We start from the raw sequence: 14,384 nt of genomic DNA on the forward strand, positions 1-14,384 counted from the left end.
CCGGAGCGATAATTTGGGTCGCGGCTTGAACTCGAGGGGAGGTTCGAGAAGTTGATCGAGTTTACTCCCTCGCGCGTGCCGGAGTCGAGGCCTCGGGCGACTCGCGCAAGTCCCTGCTGTTCGCGACTGTACCCGGACGCGTTTGCGACTCGCTGTTCCATGTCGCTGAGGTCGCAGAGACCGCAGAACGCGCCACCGCCCGCGCAGGACGGCTTCGCGAACTACCGCCAACCGCCTCCGCAATCTCACCCTCCGCCGCCTGTCGCTACCGCCATCCCTGCGACCTCGTCCGCGTCGGGACAGAGCCAGAGCCAGTCACAGAAGCCTCCACCGCTCTCGCTCGAGCAGAGTCGCCAAGTCGCGCGCACGCACTTTGATGCACTCAAACAGTGGTTGCACCGCGAAGGCGCACTCGCCAACCCGACCACGAGGACCAACGCTCGAGAGAAACTCACGCGCTTGACGCGTCAACAGTTCCAGGAACTCTCGACCGACGTGTACGATGAACTCGTACGCCGCATCGAGGACGCCGCCGGTCGACCAGGTGAACAACCGTTCCTCGCGGTCAGGTCCGACTTTCACCCGAAACGGAACCAAGCACGTCAGAAGCTCGCGACCCTGCCCCTCCAACGGTTCCGCGACCTCGCGAGCGACGTCTACTTTGAACTCGACCGCAGGTACCCCGAGTTCTCCGAGGACGACCAGCGCAACTCGCCCTCGCGCTCAGACTCGCTCACGTCTTCTCACGCTCGTCACAACGCTCCTTCCCCGACCCCTCCTCCACCTCCAAATTTGAACGCGCAGCGCAGGGCGCCGACCCCGATCAACACGAACTCGCAACCGCGGTCTCCGATCGACCACAATCCCCCGCCGCTGTCGTCAGGCAACATCCACACCACCACGAACGGTGCACCCCTCGCACCGACTTCGAACGAGGTCGTCGTGCCCAACAAGAGTACCATGGTGGTTGAAGCCCCTGCTGGCAACTTTGTCGCAAACAATTCCGCAACCAACTCGGCGAACCTTGCACCGATATCTCCTTCGAACTCGACTTCGGGGGGTACTGGACCTCTTGACGATCAGCATCATTCGCGGAGGGCCCCATCCCCTTCGACGGAACAGTCGCAGCAACAGCAGCTGTCTCCGTTGCTGAATCAACAACCCACGTTCAACTTTGGTCACGGAGGAGGACCGAGTCAGAAGGAGTTGGACGACAGACACACGAACGGACCGTTCCGAGGGTACGGCTCATCTACGAACGGACACCAGAGTCGCGCGAGTGAAGTGAGCAGTATCGGAACGAGCAAGTTCTTTGGAGGGTACGCAGGCTCGACTGGACCGAGCGAGGCGGGAGGTAGACGATCGGTACGATTCCTTCTTTTTATCTAGACTATCTCCTTTTTGGACGGGTCTAGCTCACATTGATCGAGCGCACACGTATAAACAGAATGAACTGCCGCCATGGGATCACGAAGAGCGACAGGCACTCGAGAAACAGAAGAACGACTACGAGTACAAACTGAAAATGCTGCAGAACCGAGTACAAGAACTCGAGCGAGAGAACCAGGACGCGAGTTCGGCCCTGCGAGGTCGTACCCAGGAACAAGATCGGTTGCGCGACGTCGAAACTGAATTGCAGCAACAGCGCGCACGGTTCGAAGATCAGACGAGTCAACTCAGGTTGGTTCAACGCGATCACGACTCGCTGCAGCAACGGTATCAACAGTCTCAGCGGGAGCGTGAGCTCGGAAGTGGTGGAGGAGGCAACTCGTTCGACAACGCAGACGCCGCCAGGTCGAGAAAGGATCTCGAGGCGGCGGAGGACCTCGCGAATGAGCTCCGAGGCGAAGTGAGTTCGTTGGTCGATGAATTGAGACAGGTCAACGAGCGGTGCGAAGAACTGCAGACGGAGCTCGATCAGGAGAAACGGGACAAGGAGGACAAAGAACGAGAGGCGCGAGAATGGAAAGAGCGATGGCAGTCGGCCAAGACGGAACTCCGGAACATCAAAGGTGCGATACCCTTGTCTTTTTTTCCTTCTGACACGCGCGAAAAATCACTCACGATGCTTTGCACACCTCTGTCCAGCGACATCACAATTATTCACTTCCGCGATCAACGTCGAACGAGATTTCATGCCCGCTTCTTCAGACGGCTTGATCAGCGACACGAGCGTGGCTGCATTCCAGACATCGATCGACGACCTGTTACAAGCCGCGCGTTCAAAAGAACCTACCTCGGTCATCTCGCATGCACGCCAGGTCGTGTCTGCCGTCGAGAAGATCGATCACGACGTACAGGCGATCTCGCCTTCTCGATTCAACTCGTTGTCCCTACAAGATCAGGACATTGTCAACTCGCTCAAGGCCAAGATCAACGCCACTCTGTCCAACTTGATGACCGCATCAAAGAATCACGCGACGTCGTTCGGGGTGTCCCCTGTGTCATTGCTCGATGCTGCCGCATCGCATCTCGCCTCGACCATCGTCGAGCTCGTGCGGATCCTCAAAATTCGAAGAACGTCGGGCAACAACGGTCCCATCCGTTCCGGTTCCCTCGGAGCAGCCTCGACTTCTTCTCGCTTTCAGCGCGAACCCATGCCGCCTCTGCCTGAAGACAACGCATCGTATCGTTCTGCTGCCTCCCCGCCAACTCAGCGGGAACCCCTTCCTCAAACTTCACCACCCCCCAAATCGAACGGATACGTCTCGGGTGGCGTCTCGTCCCTGGTCAGCAGTAGTACGGCCGGCATGCGCAACGCGCTCGAAGCGATGGGCATCGCCTCGTCGAGCGCTTCGAGGTCAAGCATCGAGAAGGACCGCGAGTCTGTAACGGAACCGCCTGCGAGACCTCCGCCCGTCGAGGAATCCATCTCCAGTCCGCAATCGGATTACGGGTTGCAACATCAGCAACAGCAACAATCGCCGTCGCAGAATCAGCAATACTACAATTCCTTCCAACCCACTTTGCAACGATCGCAGGATAACAGTAATGGAACGTCGTACCGCTCGACACTAGAAGACGAGCAACAGCAGCAACACTTTGACCGCCAACAATACGACCCGTCTCAGGGGCAGTATCACCAAGAACAGTATCAGGGTCACGACCAGTCCCGAGACAGCAGGTACTCGGCGAACGGTCAGAACTATGACTCGCACCAAGACTTGAGAGGTTCCGAGAGAAACGTCGAAGAGCTCAGGGTGAGTTACAGAGAAACCTGAAACCTGACCCCACAGCTCACTGACTTGCGAGATTTGCGCAAATTTTGCATTTTTCAAGGGCTACATTGAGAACCAGACGGAAGCGATCGTGCATTCGATTCAGTCACTCCTGTCTGCGATTCGGTCAGGATCGCAGGGTGAACAACTGAACGAGAATTTGACCCAGATCATCACGATCGTGTCTTCGATTGTCGCAATCTCGAAAGACTCGCTACCGGACCCACCACACTCGAACGTCAAACAGGAAGGCGAGACGATCTTGTCCGACTTGATCGATCACTGTGACAAGTTGTCCGAGATGCAGAGTGAGACAAACCAGGCCGGAGGCAGTCAAACGTTCACGAAACAGACCAAGCAAGCGATGGCGACCGCGAGTTTCGGAGTCGCGAAAAGCCTCAAACAGTTGAACGGTCTGTTCGCTTCGATCGGTGACTCGAATGAACAAGGACTCGTGTGAATATTTTGAAGCCCAAAGTTTTATACCTTTTCTCTTCTTAATCATCCCCCTTTTTTTACGACCTTCTCCTCTGTATTTCGACACTCTACTCTCTTATACGGCGGATCATCAGTTACAATTACCTCTCCTCTCTCACCCTCTCTGTACAAGTGTGTGTGTGTGTGTGTACCCCTTTTCTCAAATCTCTCCCCTCTCTCATGGTGTGTATGCAACCGAATAGAAACTCCCTTTTTTCATCCCATCTCCTTGTGTGTGTGGGCAAATACCGATTTCATTGACGAAAGGATCGATTCTGTTTCCTCTACCTCTTCTATTGTGTCTCTTTCGTATTACTGATGGAACTCCTTGGCAAATTTAAAGTCTCTCTCATCAATCTCTCGCGAATCGCGTTCAAATGTGATCTTGTAACAGCAGTACCAGAACAAAGAAGAGTGTTTTTCGTTGGTCTTGAAGGCGGAGAATCTGAGGGGGAAAAAAATGTGCTATCTCGAGGAGGAGACGAATAGGAAACAAGGGTTCGGGAGAGGGACCGGAAACGATCCACAATGATTCTTATTCGGTGGGATATATTTCGAATGGCAAGGAGAATAAAAGTGGGACCCAGCAAAAGGAAAGAGGAGCAGAGAGAATTTCCGATCATGTCGCTCGTGATTACAGGGCCGATGTCCGTTCTCGAATCGCAGCAACAAGCGCCTCTGCAGCTGCTGGGTTTCCAAGCTACAATCAAGACCGTACAATCCGAATTGTCAGATGAGATTGTAGACGCGTAGCATGCAGAACGACATGAGGAGAGGAAGACAAGCGAAGGAAAGGAGGGGAAAACGTACCCTTGCCATGTAGCTGATAGGTTCTGATCCTTCAATGATTGTGAACCTGACGTATTTCTCGTTCGAGACCTCGATGAAGAACTCTTTGAACAAAGGCGAGTTCAACAAGAGTCGATGCGTCGCATCGGCTCGCATGACTGAATCCCGCGCGCGCCACATGAAAGTCAGTACGCGTCGAGGGGAAAAGTAACGGAGAAGGGCACTTGCCTATCCTAGCCCCTTCTTTCTCTCCTGTTCGTTTCGTCAGGTTGACCTTGAGCGGTCCCATACCCCTCTCAACCCAATTACCATCGTGCATCGCAAACAGTTTCGCCCTCACATTGTGCACGACCTGATCTTCCTCCTCTCCCGTGTGAGTTTCCTGTTCCGTAAATACCCGCTTGTTCTCGTCAGGTTGTTCCGGTTCTCCTATCTTGCGCGCAGGAGCAGTTGTCCCAGCTTCTTCGTTCGAACTCGATGGTTCCGAAGCCGAATGGTTCGAGTCTTTCGAACCGAGTGCCGAGGCAGGTAGAGGGTTTTTGGCAGAGGGGGTCGAAGGGACGCTCGCGAACGCTGACGATTTCATCGAGTATGAAGAGAACGCCGAAGGGGTCGCACCACCAGCAGTACTCGGTTTCGAAGCCGAAGCGAATCCGGAAGTCGATGCAAACGCCGAGAAAGGAGAGTTGGCGCTGAGAGGTTTCGATGCTGGAGTCGAAGGTGCCAACGTTGCGGCAGAAGAAGAAGAAGTAGACGTCGAAGCTGAGGTTCCCAGGGCTGACGCTCCTGTTGGGACGTCGGCCCTCTTGGCGAGAGGTACCGAGCTTGCGAGGAAGGGAGAGGCTGAGAACGAAGACGCCGAGAATGAAGTCTTTGTTTTCGGCTTCTGAGCATCGGCGGGAGGAGGAGGTGCAGGCTTTGCCGGCGTCGAGACGGAAGCGAACGGAGAAGAAGACGAAGAGAACGACGAGAAGGACGAGCTTCCTCCCGTGTAAGGTACGAACGAGGTCTGGAGGAACGAGCAAGGTCAAATTGTGGAACGAGGTGAAACCCGTCTCAGCATTGCGAGAGAAAGTACTCACAGATGGTGCAGGTTTCGTTTCGGGTACAGCCTTGGCGACCTGAGCCGTTTCTGCGGCAGTTTCTGCGATCTCTGCATCTTCCGCCTGAACTTTCGCTGCAGACTCGTCCACTTCGGCCGCGACTTTGGCTTCTCCCTCGAGTTTGACAGGTTCCTTCTCGTTGACAAGTTCTGCCGATTTGCCCACTTCCGCCGCGACTTCTGCGATTTCAGTGTCTTGTTCCTGCTTCTGTTCCTGCTCGTCCCCCAATTTAGCTGCCGTGGTGGCTACTTGAGCGGCAGTGTCGGCAGCCTGCATGTCCTTGTCCTGAGTCGTCTCTGGCGGTGTCGGTCCTTGTGCGGGTTCGCGTGCGGTCGCAGAATCGTCCGGGTTCTGCCCAGGAGGTTTCATCGCTGCGACTCGTTCTCGAATGTGCCTCGTCTCTTTGCCTTCAGTTCTCGGTGGCTGAGGGAGATTCGAAGTAGATCCATCCGGGTGAGCAGGAGTCGAAGGTTCAGCGGTGCTCGAAGACGGAGGCGGCGTCGTCGTGCGGGCGGTGTCGACGTCGGCGTCGGATGGTGGAGATCCTCGAGACTCGTCGCGGGGAGATTCATCGTCTTGAACGCGTCTACGAGAAGCAAACAGAGTTAGCTCGAGAAGGTCCGCAAGGCGCAAAGGTGAGAGGCAGGAGACGGACCCTTTCTTGGCGGCTGGCGTCGAGCTTGCCAGGCCTTTTGGTTCGCCGTCTTCCCCCTGTCACGAAGTATGAGTTCGTCAGCTACCATCGTCAAAGATAAGGTATGAAGGAGTCGGGACAAGCGAAGTACTCTGGGTGTTCCGGGGTCCATCGCTGCTCGAGTCCGTTTGTGCTGCCGAGGTCGCTCATCTGTTCGAGGGTCAATCGCAACGAGCGGTCAGTGCCAGATAGACAGGAAACGCAAGAAGAGCACGGAATGCGAGCGGGGCGCGATGATGAGCGACGATCAACGAGCACCGCTCTGCAGACTGACCAGTCTCGTTTGTTCCAGCAGGCTGAGGTTGTGCCTTGTCCGATAGCGAGTCTACCATCGTGACGGCGGTACTGAGGGGTGAGATGACCCTCGTCTCGCCGTTCGACAGCTCGATCGCTTTCATGATGAGGGGCACTCGCAAGAGTTTCACTCCCCAAGACTCGCACGGTCCGGCGACATGGACAACAATAGTCGTATAACAAATGCAAACATGCAGCAAGAACGCGCAAAAAAATCCAGGTCTACAGATTCTCGAAAAAGTCAAGATCGCTTCGACTGAGTGGACCCGAGTCTCCACGAGCGGGCGCTGCTGGTGGCCTCGCAGTCGGCCCGCTTGCCGGAGATGCTCGTAAAGGCACTACAGGGTTCGACGTGTGGACCGGTGGCGGACTCGTCGAGACGGGTCGAGATGGGCCTGGCGGCGGAGCGAGACTGCCGAGCAGGTTGTGGCGCTGTGCGAGTGGTTGAGACGGCGGAGGTGGGGGCGCGAGAGGCAAGATTGGCGTCGAGCTGCGCGAGGGCACAGTCGAGGCCCCGAGCGTACCGACAGGCCGCCCCGTAGGAGACGCAGACGACATGCGCGGGATCGGCGAGACCACGACCGAGCTTCGCTTCGTTGAAGAAGCGTTCGAAGATGACCTGGGTTGAATGAGCGATGCAGGGCGGGGTGCCTGTGGAGGTAGAGGTGGAGTCGGGATTGAAGACAGCGGTGGTTTCGGAATTGAGGAGGTGACAGAGTCGAAGAACGCGTCGAACGAATCATCTCCGGTCGATTTTGACCCAGAAGCTGTTGTGACAGATGGCGGCGGAGCGAATGAGGACATTGGGCGGGTTCCCGTAGCAGGACCGGCGCTAACAACGGGGGTAGGGGATTCGGACAGGGGATCGAACGGATCGTACGCCTTTGCTGTTCGCGGCTTGCTAGGTCGAGATTGAGCTGGCGCAGTCGAGAAGGCGCCGAGCAAGCCTCCAAAGTCATCTTCGGGCGGTGCCGTGGGCACCCTCGAACGATTCGTGAAACTGCCGCGACCTGAAGCACTGCCTCCATAGAACGACCCGCCGACATCAAAGTCCTCTTCTTCTCGCTGATCTGACACCTGTGACTGCATTGGGCCACCGAGTCTGCCCGCGGACAGTGCGTCGAAATCCTCCTCCTTGAAGGTCGGCACTGCTGCCTGCTGTGGTAGTGTAGGTCGAGGTTGTTCAGCAATTGAGCGAGCCGACTCTCCCCCGCCTTCGGTTGCTGTTGCTGCAGTGGGCGTTTGTTTCCTGAAGCGCCCAAACAGCCTGCCTAGTTTGCCGACTTGCTGTGTCGACTGCTCTTCCACCTTGCCCGGCTCCCCCTGACCGACCTCTTGCACTCCGACTGTATTCGGGTCGTCCTCGACCTCCTTCTTCTCCGCAGTCGATCGTCCCCACCAAGAGCTTTTCGCGGGCTGGTTCCGCTCGGGTGCATCGAGATCGAATTCGTCGCCCTTGTGCCCCTTCTCGCTCGCTTCGATCGAGCTCATTCCCTCCCGGCTGTTTGAAGGTGCCGTGTTGGAGGTACCTCTCAGGCGGTCGAACATTGAAGTTGTTGGCCGTGCAGGTTCGGCGTCGACTGCAGATCTGTAGCGGTACAACTTTTTCTGTCAGGTCCCACTGTCCCTTTCCTGGGTGATTCGGTCACTCGAGAGCGGACAGAGAAAACTGACGGGTCGCGCGCGGTGGTTCCCCAACTTTCCTCCCCTCGCTCTGCCGCTTCCTCGGCCTCTCTCACTTTGCGCTCGATCTCTCTCCGTTCTTCTTCCTCGAGCTCTCGCTCTCGCTCTTGCTCTTTCTCCTGTCTCTCTTCCCATCCTTGTGCTGCGCCCCACGCTTCCTCCCCCTCTCCGACACTCTCCCTTCGATCTCGAGTGGATTGCGAAGACGAGAACAAGTCGTTGACGGAGGGGAGAGGAGGAGGCGCGCCGGCTAGATTCGATTCGTCATCGAACGAAGAGGGTTCCCATGTCGGTTCTGCGTGTCCCACGGGACTCGCAGGAAGAGGTTCGGAGATGTGTAGGCTCGCAATGGGAGGCAAAGGCGGAGTCGATGGTGCCCAACCTCGGTCGTCTTCCACGTCGTGATCTTCTGGGTCCTGCACTTGTTCTTCAGGTCGATTGTGGGCTTCCTCGCTTGTGTGTTCAAAGGAATCGTCATGCCGCGTCGAGAGAGTTGGTTCGTCGTGATCGGAACTCGCAGCTATCGGAGGAGCGAGATTTGGCAGCTGCCCATCGGAGGCTGCATCCGATGAGCCCCAAGCATCATCTCGAACCGAGTCCTTGCGTTCGAGAGACGCTGTCCCGCTTCGCTCGTCTTGATCATTCTCGTCCTGCGATGACGCCGTTCCAAACGCGCCGTACTCTTCTGTAGGATCGTGAGAACCCCATCCTCCTCCAGTCCCGTAGTCTGCGCCCCACGAAGAATTTGGAAGCGCCGAACCGACACTCGGAGAGAGCCGAGGCGAGTGATCCGAATCAAGGTGGAATGCGGGAGAGCTTGGTGGGAACGATGGGGCGCCCCAAGGAGAGTCTTCTTCCATGCACTCTCGCGGTGAGTTCGAGCCGAGGTGCTGGATCCGAGATGGTGGAAGGGATGCGAGATCGGGTCGCAGCGCGCAAGAGAAGGTCCGACGGTCGACAAGTCAAAGTCGCCTCAACATCTGTCTTCTCGCCTCTCATTCTTCGCGAGTTGTCGTAAGTCTGATCAAAGAAGCGTCTAGTGCACCGAGAAAAATAACGATATTGCAGCGAAAACCTTATTCTGTCCGAGCAATGCTCAGCGCATCAATCAACCTTTCCTTCTCTTCCTCATCAGCCCCGTAGAACAGCCATTCATCCCCTTCCTGTTGTAGCACAATCTTGAAAGAGTGAGGTGGCAGGGGCTCGTCCGGGTGCGAAATGATCGAGTCGATTTGAGCGATAGAGACCGAGTCGAGCGCTTTCACCGTTTCCTGGCGAGACGATTACACACACATTGGTCAGCACCCGTAGCGTGCCTTCAAGACTGTCAAAGCCAAAGCGAATTGAGCTCACGCTTTGAGACTTGAAAAAGGTCAGCACCTCGCGGTCGAGTTCGTAGTACCGTCTTCTCCAGAGCTAGTATTCGCTCGAGAACATCAGGAATCGCCCACGTTACGTAGCATTCTTGAGACACTCACCATCGATCCCGCGGCTTGCACACTGATTTCTCCTGTCACCATGGTCTCACCGCGATTCTTCCGTTCGACGAGCGCTTTCCTCTTCTCCTCTCGAAGCCTGACCCGCTCGAGTTCCTGCTTCCTCGCTTCCTCTTCCTGTCTCAGTTTGCGTTCGAGTTTCTCCCGTTCAATCATCAGTCGCATCTCCTCCTTCGCTTTGCGATCCCGCTCGACTTGTTCCGCCTCGAGTCGAAGCCTCTCTGTTTCCTGCTCGAGTTCCCTCTGCATTCTCGCTTCTTCTTCGACCCGAAGTGCTTCAGCTGCTTCCTCTTCTTCTTGCTGCTTTCGAGCTTGCGCTCGTTCACGTTCTTCGTGCTCGATTCGACGTCGTTCGATTTCTTCTTCCAACAGTGCGAGAGTCTGTGCTCGTTCTCTCTCAATCTCTGCTGCTTCTTCCTCTTCTCCCTCTCCTTGTCTCCGATCGTCTTCACCCGTGCTGGTATAGCTGTCAACGATCGCACCTTCGTGGTTGTCGTCTTGTTCATCTGTGGTTCGAGCTTGTACTTGTGATTGCTCGTGCCGATCAGGTTCAACGATACGTTCATCCTCCTCGTTCGTTCGGGTCGGTTCCGTCTCGGGATCGTGATCGTTCTCGACTGAATGGTACACGGAACTCGTTCGATCATCGTACATCGTGTCCATACGGGGTGAGAGCATCATCCTCGCTGCAGGACTCTCCGAGACGGGTCTTTGAAATCGTTGACCAATCATCGCCTTGTCGAGTGGTGTCGACAATGAAGAGAGTTGAGACGGATCGGTCGCGATGGGAGCTCCGAGAGGTGGTAGCCCGCTATGCGTCCTTTCCTCGCTCACGGGCACAGGTCGAATCCGAGAATCCGGCTCAGGGTCCCGAGGCACGAAAGTGCTGGACTGGGGTGAAGGAGAAGGGACAGGAGATTCGAGAGGAACAGGAATAGCTGGACTCGAGGCCTGTGCACCGATCGAGGAGTGATGATCCCAGAATGAAGCGGGAGATTTCTCTGGGACGGCGGGAGGTGCGTCTTGCGAATCGAGGTGCGACTGCTCGTAGTGGTCGGATCGATATTCGTGGTGCAAATCGAAAGACTGTTGTTCGAACCCTCGCTCTTTCCCTTTCGATCCTACCCGATCCAGACGACGATCGATCTCACTAGGTTGAATAGTCGAGTTGTTCGAGCCGAGGGACGGGTCGAGGCTCGAGAGAGGGGGACTGTGGGTGGTGGACGAGGTGGAATACGAATTGGAAACCGTTCGAGAGTGCGGTTGGATTGGGTCGAGCCGCATAAAGGCGCGCATATGGGACGGCTCGAAATCTGACAGGCAAGTCGCAGCGAACCGAGCGTGATGTGACTAGGTCGCGATAACCGTCAGTTTTTGGATGACATCTGCGCGGATTTTATTCGAGAGTCACAGACCTTGAAGATGCTGGCGAGTGCTCTTGAATGAACGAGAGCCCGTGCTGTACAGTGTAGGATCGCAGGCGACTCAATTATCGATACAACGGAGAACTCGAAGGGCCGCGTACCTCGCTTGACGCCCTCGACAGCTTCTGGAATGAGCGTCCACAGGATAATCTTGCGTTCGATTCGTGACAGACCATACTGGACCTCGTCTGCGACCTGCTTCGATGAGCAAAAAGTGAGACCGCGAACAGAGGAATGCGACAAGGTCTGACGAGACGCACGAGGTGTTGCCGTAGTTCGGCGAGACCATCTGACCCTTGCGCATAGAGATGTAGCTTGCTTGGCGTGCGCAGGTACCCGAACGAGCACCTGTCACGGCGAAGGCATCAAGTTATCGATCAACGAAGGAGGCGGTGCTGGGTCCTTCGGTAATGCGTACCAGTCTAGAGGCGGGTCGCTCGCGAGGATCGCTTGATAAGCTTGTCGAATGCGCGTATCACTGACATCGAGCGACATCATCCGAGGCTGTAGAGGCGAACGGGAAGGTCGTGCGACAGCTCTCAATACCGTCCTCTCTCTCTCTCGCTTGACGCGTCCAGATGCGCTCGATCAACGACAAAATGCATACAACAGCAAGAATGATAAATATCTAGCTACAATCGCTCACACCCACCCAGCTCTCGATTGTACGGGGAATCGAAACTTGCTCGATACGCTACTCGGCTGCACCAGCTTGGACACGAACCCGCTCGGCAGTGACGGCACGGGCGGCGGACCAGTCTTGACTACCGGATTGGAAGGTCGTAGAGAGCCGCTCGAAGGCTTGGGTCGAGGCAATCGCGACACCGCTGTGCCTCCGAGTGGTGCCAATAGCGGACCGCCGCCCCGTCGAACGGGCACTTCGACTTCGTGCTCCACCTCGTCCTCCTCGCAAGAGTTTTCAAAGATGAGGTCGAGCGCGCACACGTACTCGTCCTCATCGCCTGCTCCTCCTTCGTGACGCGGTTCACTCCACTCGAGTCGGTCGCCTCCGTCTCGCTCAAAATCCCTAGACAACCTGCCGACTTCCTTCTCAAGCTCCTCCATCAGCGTCGATTTGGACCAGTTGCGAGAGAGCGTGCCGATGCTCGTCGACGAGCTCATCGTCGAACTCGATTCTGACTTGGGCAACAACGCGTTTCCGGTTCCTGGGTTCCATTTCCAGGCGCGCCTCGACATGGTCGACGACCTCGAACTCGAAGACGATGAACTCGTCGAGTAGGTTGGTGATGGCGGCGAATCTGGTCGAACGACGACCGCGTCTTCCTGCAGTGCAGGCTGCCACCCGTCGTAGCTGTCGCGGTATCGATCCGCCCACTCGTCGAGTTCGAGGTCCAGCGTGTCATCTCCTGCAACAGACGCGCCGCCCGCACTCCTTCCCAAGCGATCGAGCGCGTCGCCTTCGAACCCGGTGCTGCCCAATCGTTTGAGCGTCAGTCTCGTCAGGAGCACTTCCGAGTCGACTCGAGTCATTCCAGTAGCGTCCAACCCGTTCGCGCTCGACAACGCAGTCGAGTACGAAGCCGTGCGCGTGTGCAGGTAGTGGTTCGTCTGTGGCAGCGTCTGGGACAACTCGCGCGGGACTGATGAGATCGACAGAACTTTGCGTGCTCGGTCGTTCCCGAGCTCGGGCGCAGAGGAAAATTCGTTCGGAGAGAAGATTGGTCTTGAGGGAGAACCAGGGTGGGCTTTCGCGAGGTGGACGGGCGAATCGAAAGGAGTCGAAGTTGGAGGAGTCTGATCGAGCAACGGAGACGCGACGAACGCTTTCCAATGCTCGACGAGCGCTTTCGATGCAGGCGATTCGTCGTTCACGTCGATCGAGATTTCCTCCGCGATGATCTCCTCGTCCCGCTGCTCGTGACTCTTGCGACTCCCTCGAGCACGTCCTTTCCTTCGACTGTGTTCTTGAAAGTGCATTGAGCCAGTCGAGATGGACGAAGTCGACCTCGCCATCAGGAAACTCTCAGTCCCCGAGATCGAAGGTTTGCGACGAGATGCTGGACCTCGAACGGTACGTCCGAGTGAAGGCGACGATGCTGTCGACATTCGAGTTGCCGAACGAACGGTTGCGGTTCGACGCAGGGATGAGGAACTCGGGTTTGGCGAAGTCCATCCAATATCCGAGTTTGGTTGCGTGAGGGAGGGATTCACAATTGAGTTGGTCAGCGACGAAGACCGTGGAGGGAACGGCATCGAGGCCACAGAGAATGAGGATGCGGTCGAGTCTCGGTCACGCCGCGATCTCAGGTCGACACTTGAAGCGGAAGGTCGCAGGACTCGATTCGCGTGGATTTTGAATGGGTCCAGCGCAGGGTCCACAGGATCTTGCGTGCTTCGAGCTGGCCGTCTGACAGGTTCGCCAATCGGATTCTGGCGTCGCTTCTGAGGTGGGAAGGAATGTGGACGTGCGTCGAGGGCGACAGGTCGTGGGAGAGCAGCAGTGACGTTTGAAAGGCTCAAGTTGCGTCGAGAAGCGAGAGTTGGGAGCGAGGTCAAGCTCGACGTCCGAGGCGTGTGATCAAGATATGCCAACGACGATGACGACGACGACGAGCCTTTGCCCGCCTTGGACGACGAGATGGACGTAGAAGAGGTCGGTGCGGAGGGCTGCGAAATTCGTGATCGATGTTGACTGATCGGTCGCGAGATTGATGGTCGAGACGATGAGGGTCGGGACGAACTCGGCTTCGGGAGTCGGGAAGACTAAAGAGTCGCACGCAAACGGGGACTTGTTCAGCTGTTTCCCTTTTCCATTTTTGCGAGAGGTTGCTCACCTTGGGCATCCCGCCTCCGGAAGATCTCGAAGACAGTGGCGGTTTCAGTACCCGACGCTCCTGCATCTGAGGCAACAGCGACGAGGACGAGACGCGGTCCTTGTGCTTGCGAAAGACAGGGAAGCGGCTGTCGTTCATCGTTGGGGCATACGGGTGCGGGAGAGAGAGGTAGTGCAAACTCTGCCCAGCCTGCAGCCTTGCAACGCCATTCTGCCGTCGAGGCGTGTCAAACAGAATCTTGGTGGGCAGTTGTCCGACAGCTTGAGGCATGGAAAGCCGGTTGCGATTCGAATATTCCGTGGAGACCCGGCGCGCTCGAGCGTTTTTTGCCGGGCTCAAAACGGAGCGGCTCAATTCCCAGCAAAAATAAATTCCTGCAAGCCATGACTGCGCACGTGTCGCGTACTGTTT

At 56.6% G+C, this 14,384-nt stretch overlaps 5 protein-coding genes across 5 annotated transcripts; 1 reads left to right on the plus strand and 4 right to left on the minus strand.

Annotated features, from left to right (window-relative positions):
• Positions 1–159: 159 nt before the first annotated feature.
• On the plus strand, positions 160–3,678 carry JCM15063_003576 (uncharacterized protein; the record flags this gene model as incomplete). Its single annotated transcript, XM_076675497.1, has 4 exons — positions 160–1,365; positions 1,448–2,012; positions 2,089–3,200; positions 3,280–3,678. 4 exons carry the CDS (start codon positions 160–162, stop codon positions 3,676–3,678), a joined length of 3,282 nt encoding a protein of 1,093 aa, XP_076537581.1.
• Positions 3,679–4,329: 651 nt separating this feature from the next.
• JCM15063_003577 (uncharacterized protein) lies at positions 4,330–6,679 on the minus strand (the record flags this gene model as incomplete). Its single annotated transcript, XM_076675498.1, has 7 exons — positions 4,330–4,395; positions 4,506–4,642; positions 4,713–5,493; positions 5,567–6,173; positions 6,243–6,298; positions 6,373–6,431; positions 6,556–6,679. The coding sequence occupies 7 exons, from the start codon at positions 6,677–6,679 to the stop codon at positions 4,330–4,332; spliced, it is 1,830 nt and encodes a 609-aa protein (XP_076537582.1).
• Positions 6,680–6,797: 118 nt separating this feature from the next.
• Positions 6,798–9,118, minus strand: JCM15063_003578 (uncharacterized protein; the record flags this gene model as incomplete). The annotated part of the gene is made up of 2 exons (XM_076675499.1): positions 6,798–8,163; positions 8,250–9,118. The coding sequence occupies 2 exons, from the start codon at positions 9,116–9,118 to the stop codon at positions 6,798–6,800; spliced, it is 2,235 nt and encodes a 744-aa protein (XP_076537583.1).
• A 216-nt stretch (positions 9,119–9,334) lies between these two features.
• JCM15063_003579 (uncharacterized protein) lies at positions 9,335–11,673 on the minus strand (the record flags this gene model as incomplete). Its single annotated transcript, XM_076675500.1, has 7 exons — positions 9,335–9,529; positions 9,612–9,674; positions 9,737–11,104; positions 11,170–11,213; positions 11,280–11,373; positions 11,439–11,526; positions 11,597–11,673. The coding sequence occupies 7 exons, from the start codon at positions 11,671–11,673 to the stop codon at positions 9,335–9,337; spliced, it is 1,929 nt and encodes a 642-aa protein (XP_076537584.1).
• Positions 11,674–11,820: 147 nt separating this feature from the next.
• Positions 11,821–14,243, minus strand: JCM15063_003580 (uncharacterized protein; the record flags this gene model as incomplete). Its single annotated transcript, XM_076675501.1, has 2 exons — positions 11,821–13,902; positions 13,974–14,243. 2 exons carry the CDS (start codon positions 14,241–14,243, stop codon positions 11,821–11,823), a joined length of 2,352 nt encoding a protein of 783 aa, XP_076537585.1.
• Positions 14,244–14,384: the final 141 nt, after the last annotated feature.

Source organism: Sporobolomyces koalae, assembly GCF_050403365.1.
Source record: "Sporobolomyces koalae JCM15063 DNA, S_koalae_JCM15063T_v1_ctg1, whole genome shotgun sequence".
Taxonomy (NCBI): Eukaryota; Fungi; Basidiomycota; class Microbotryomycetes; order Sporidiobolales; family Sporidiobolaceae; genus Sporobolomyces; species Sporobolomyces koalae.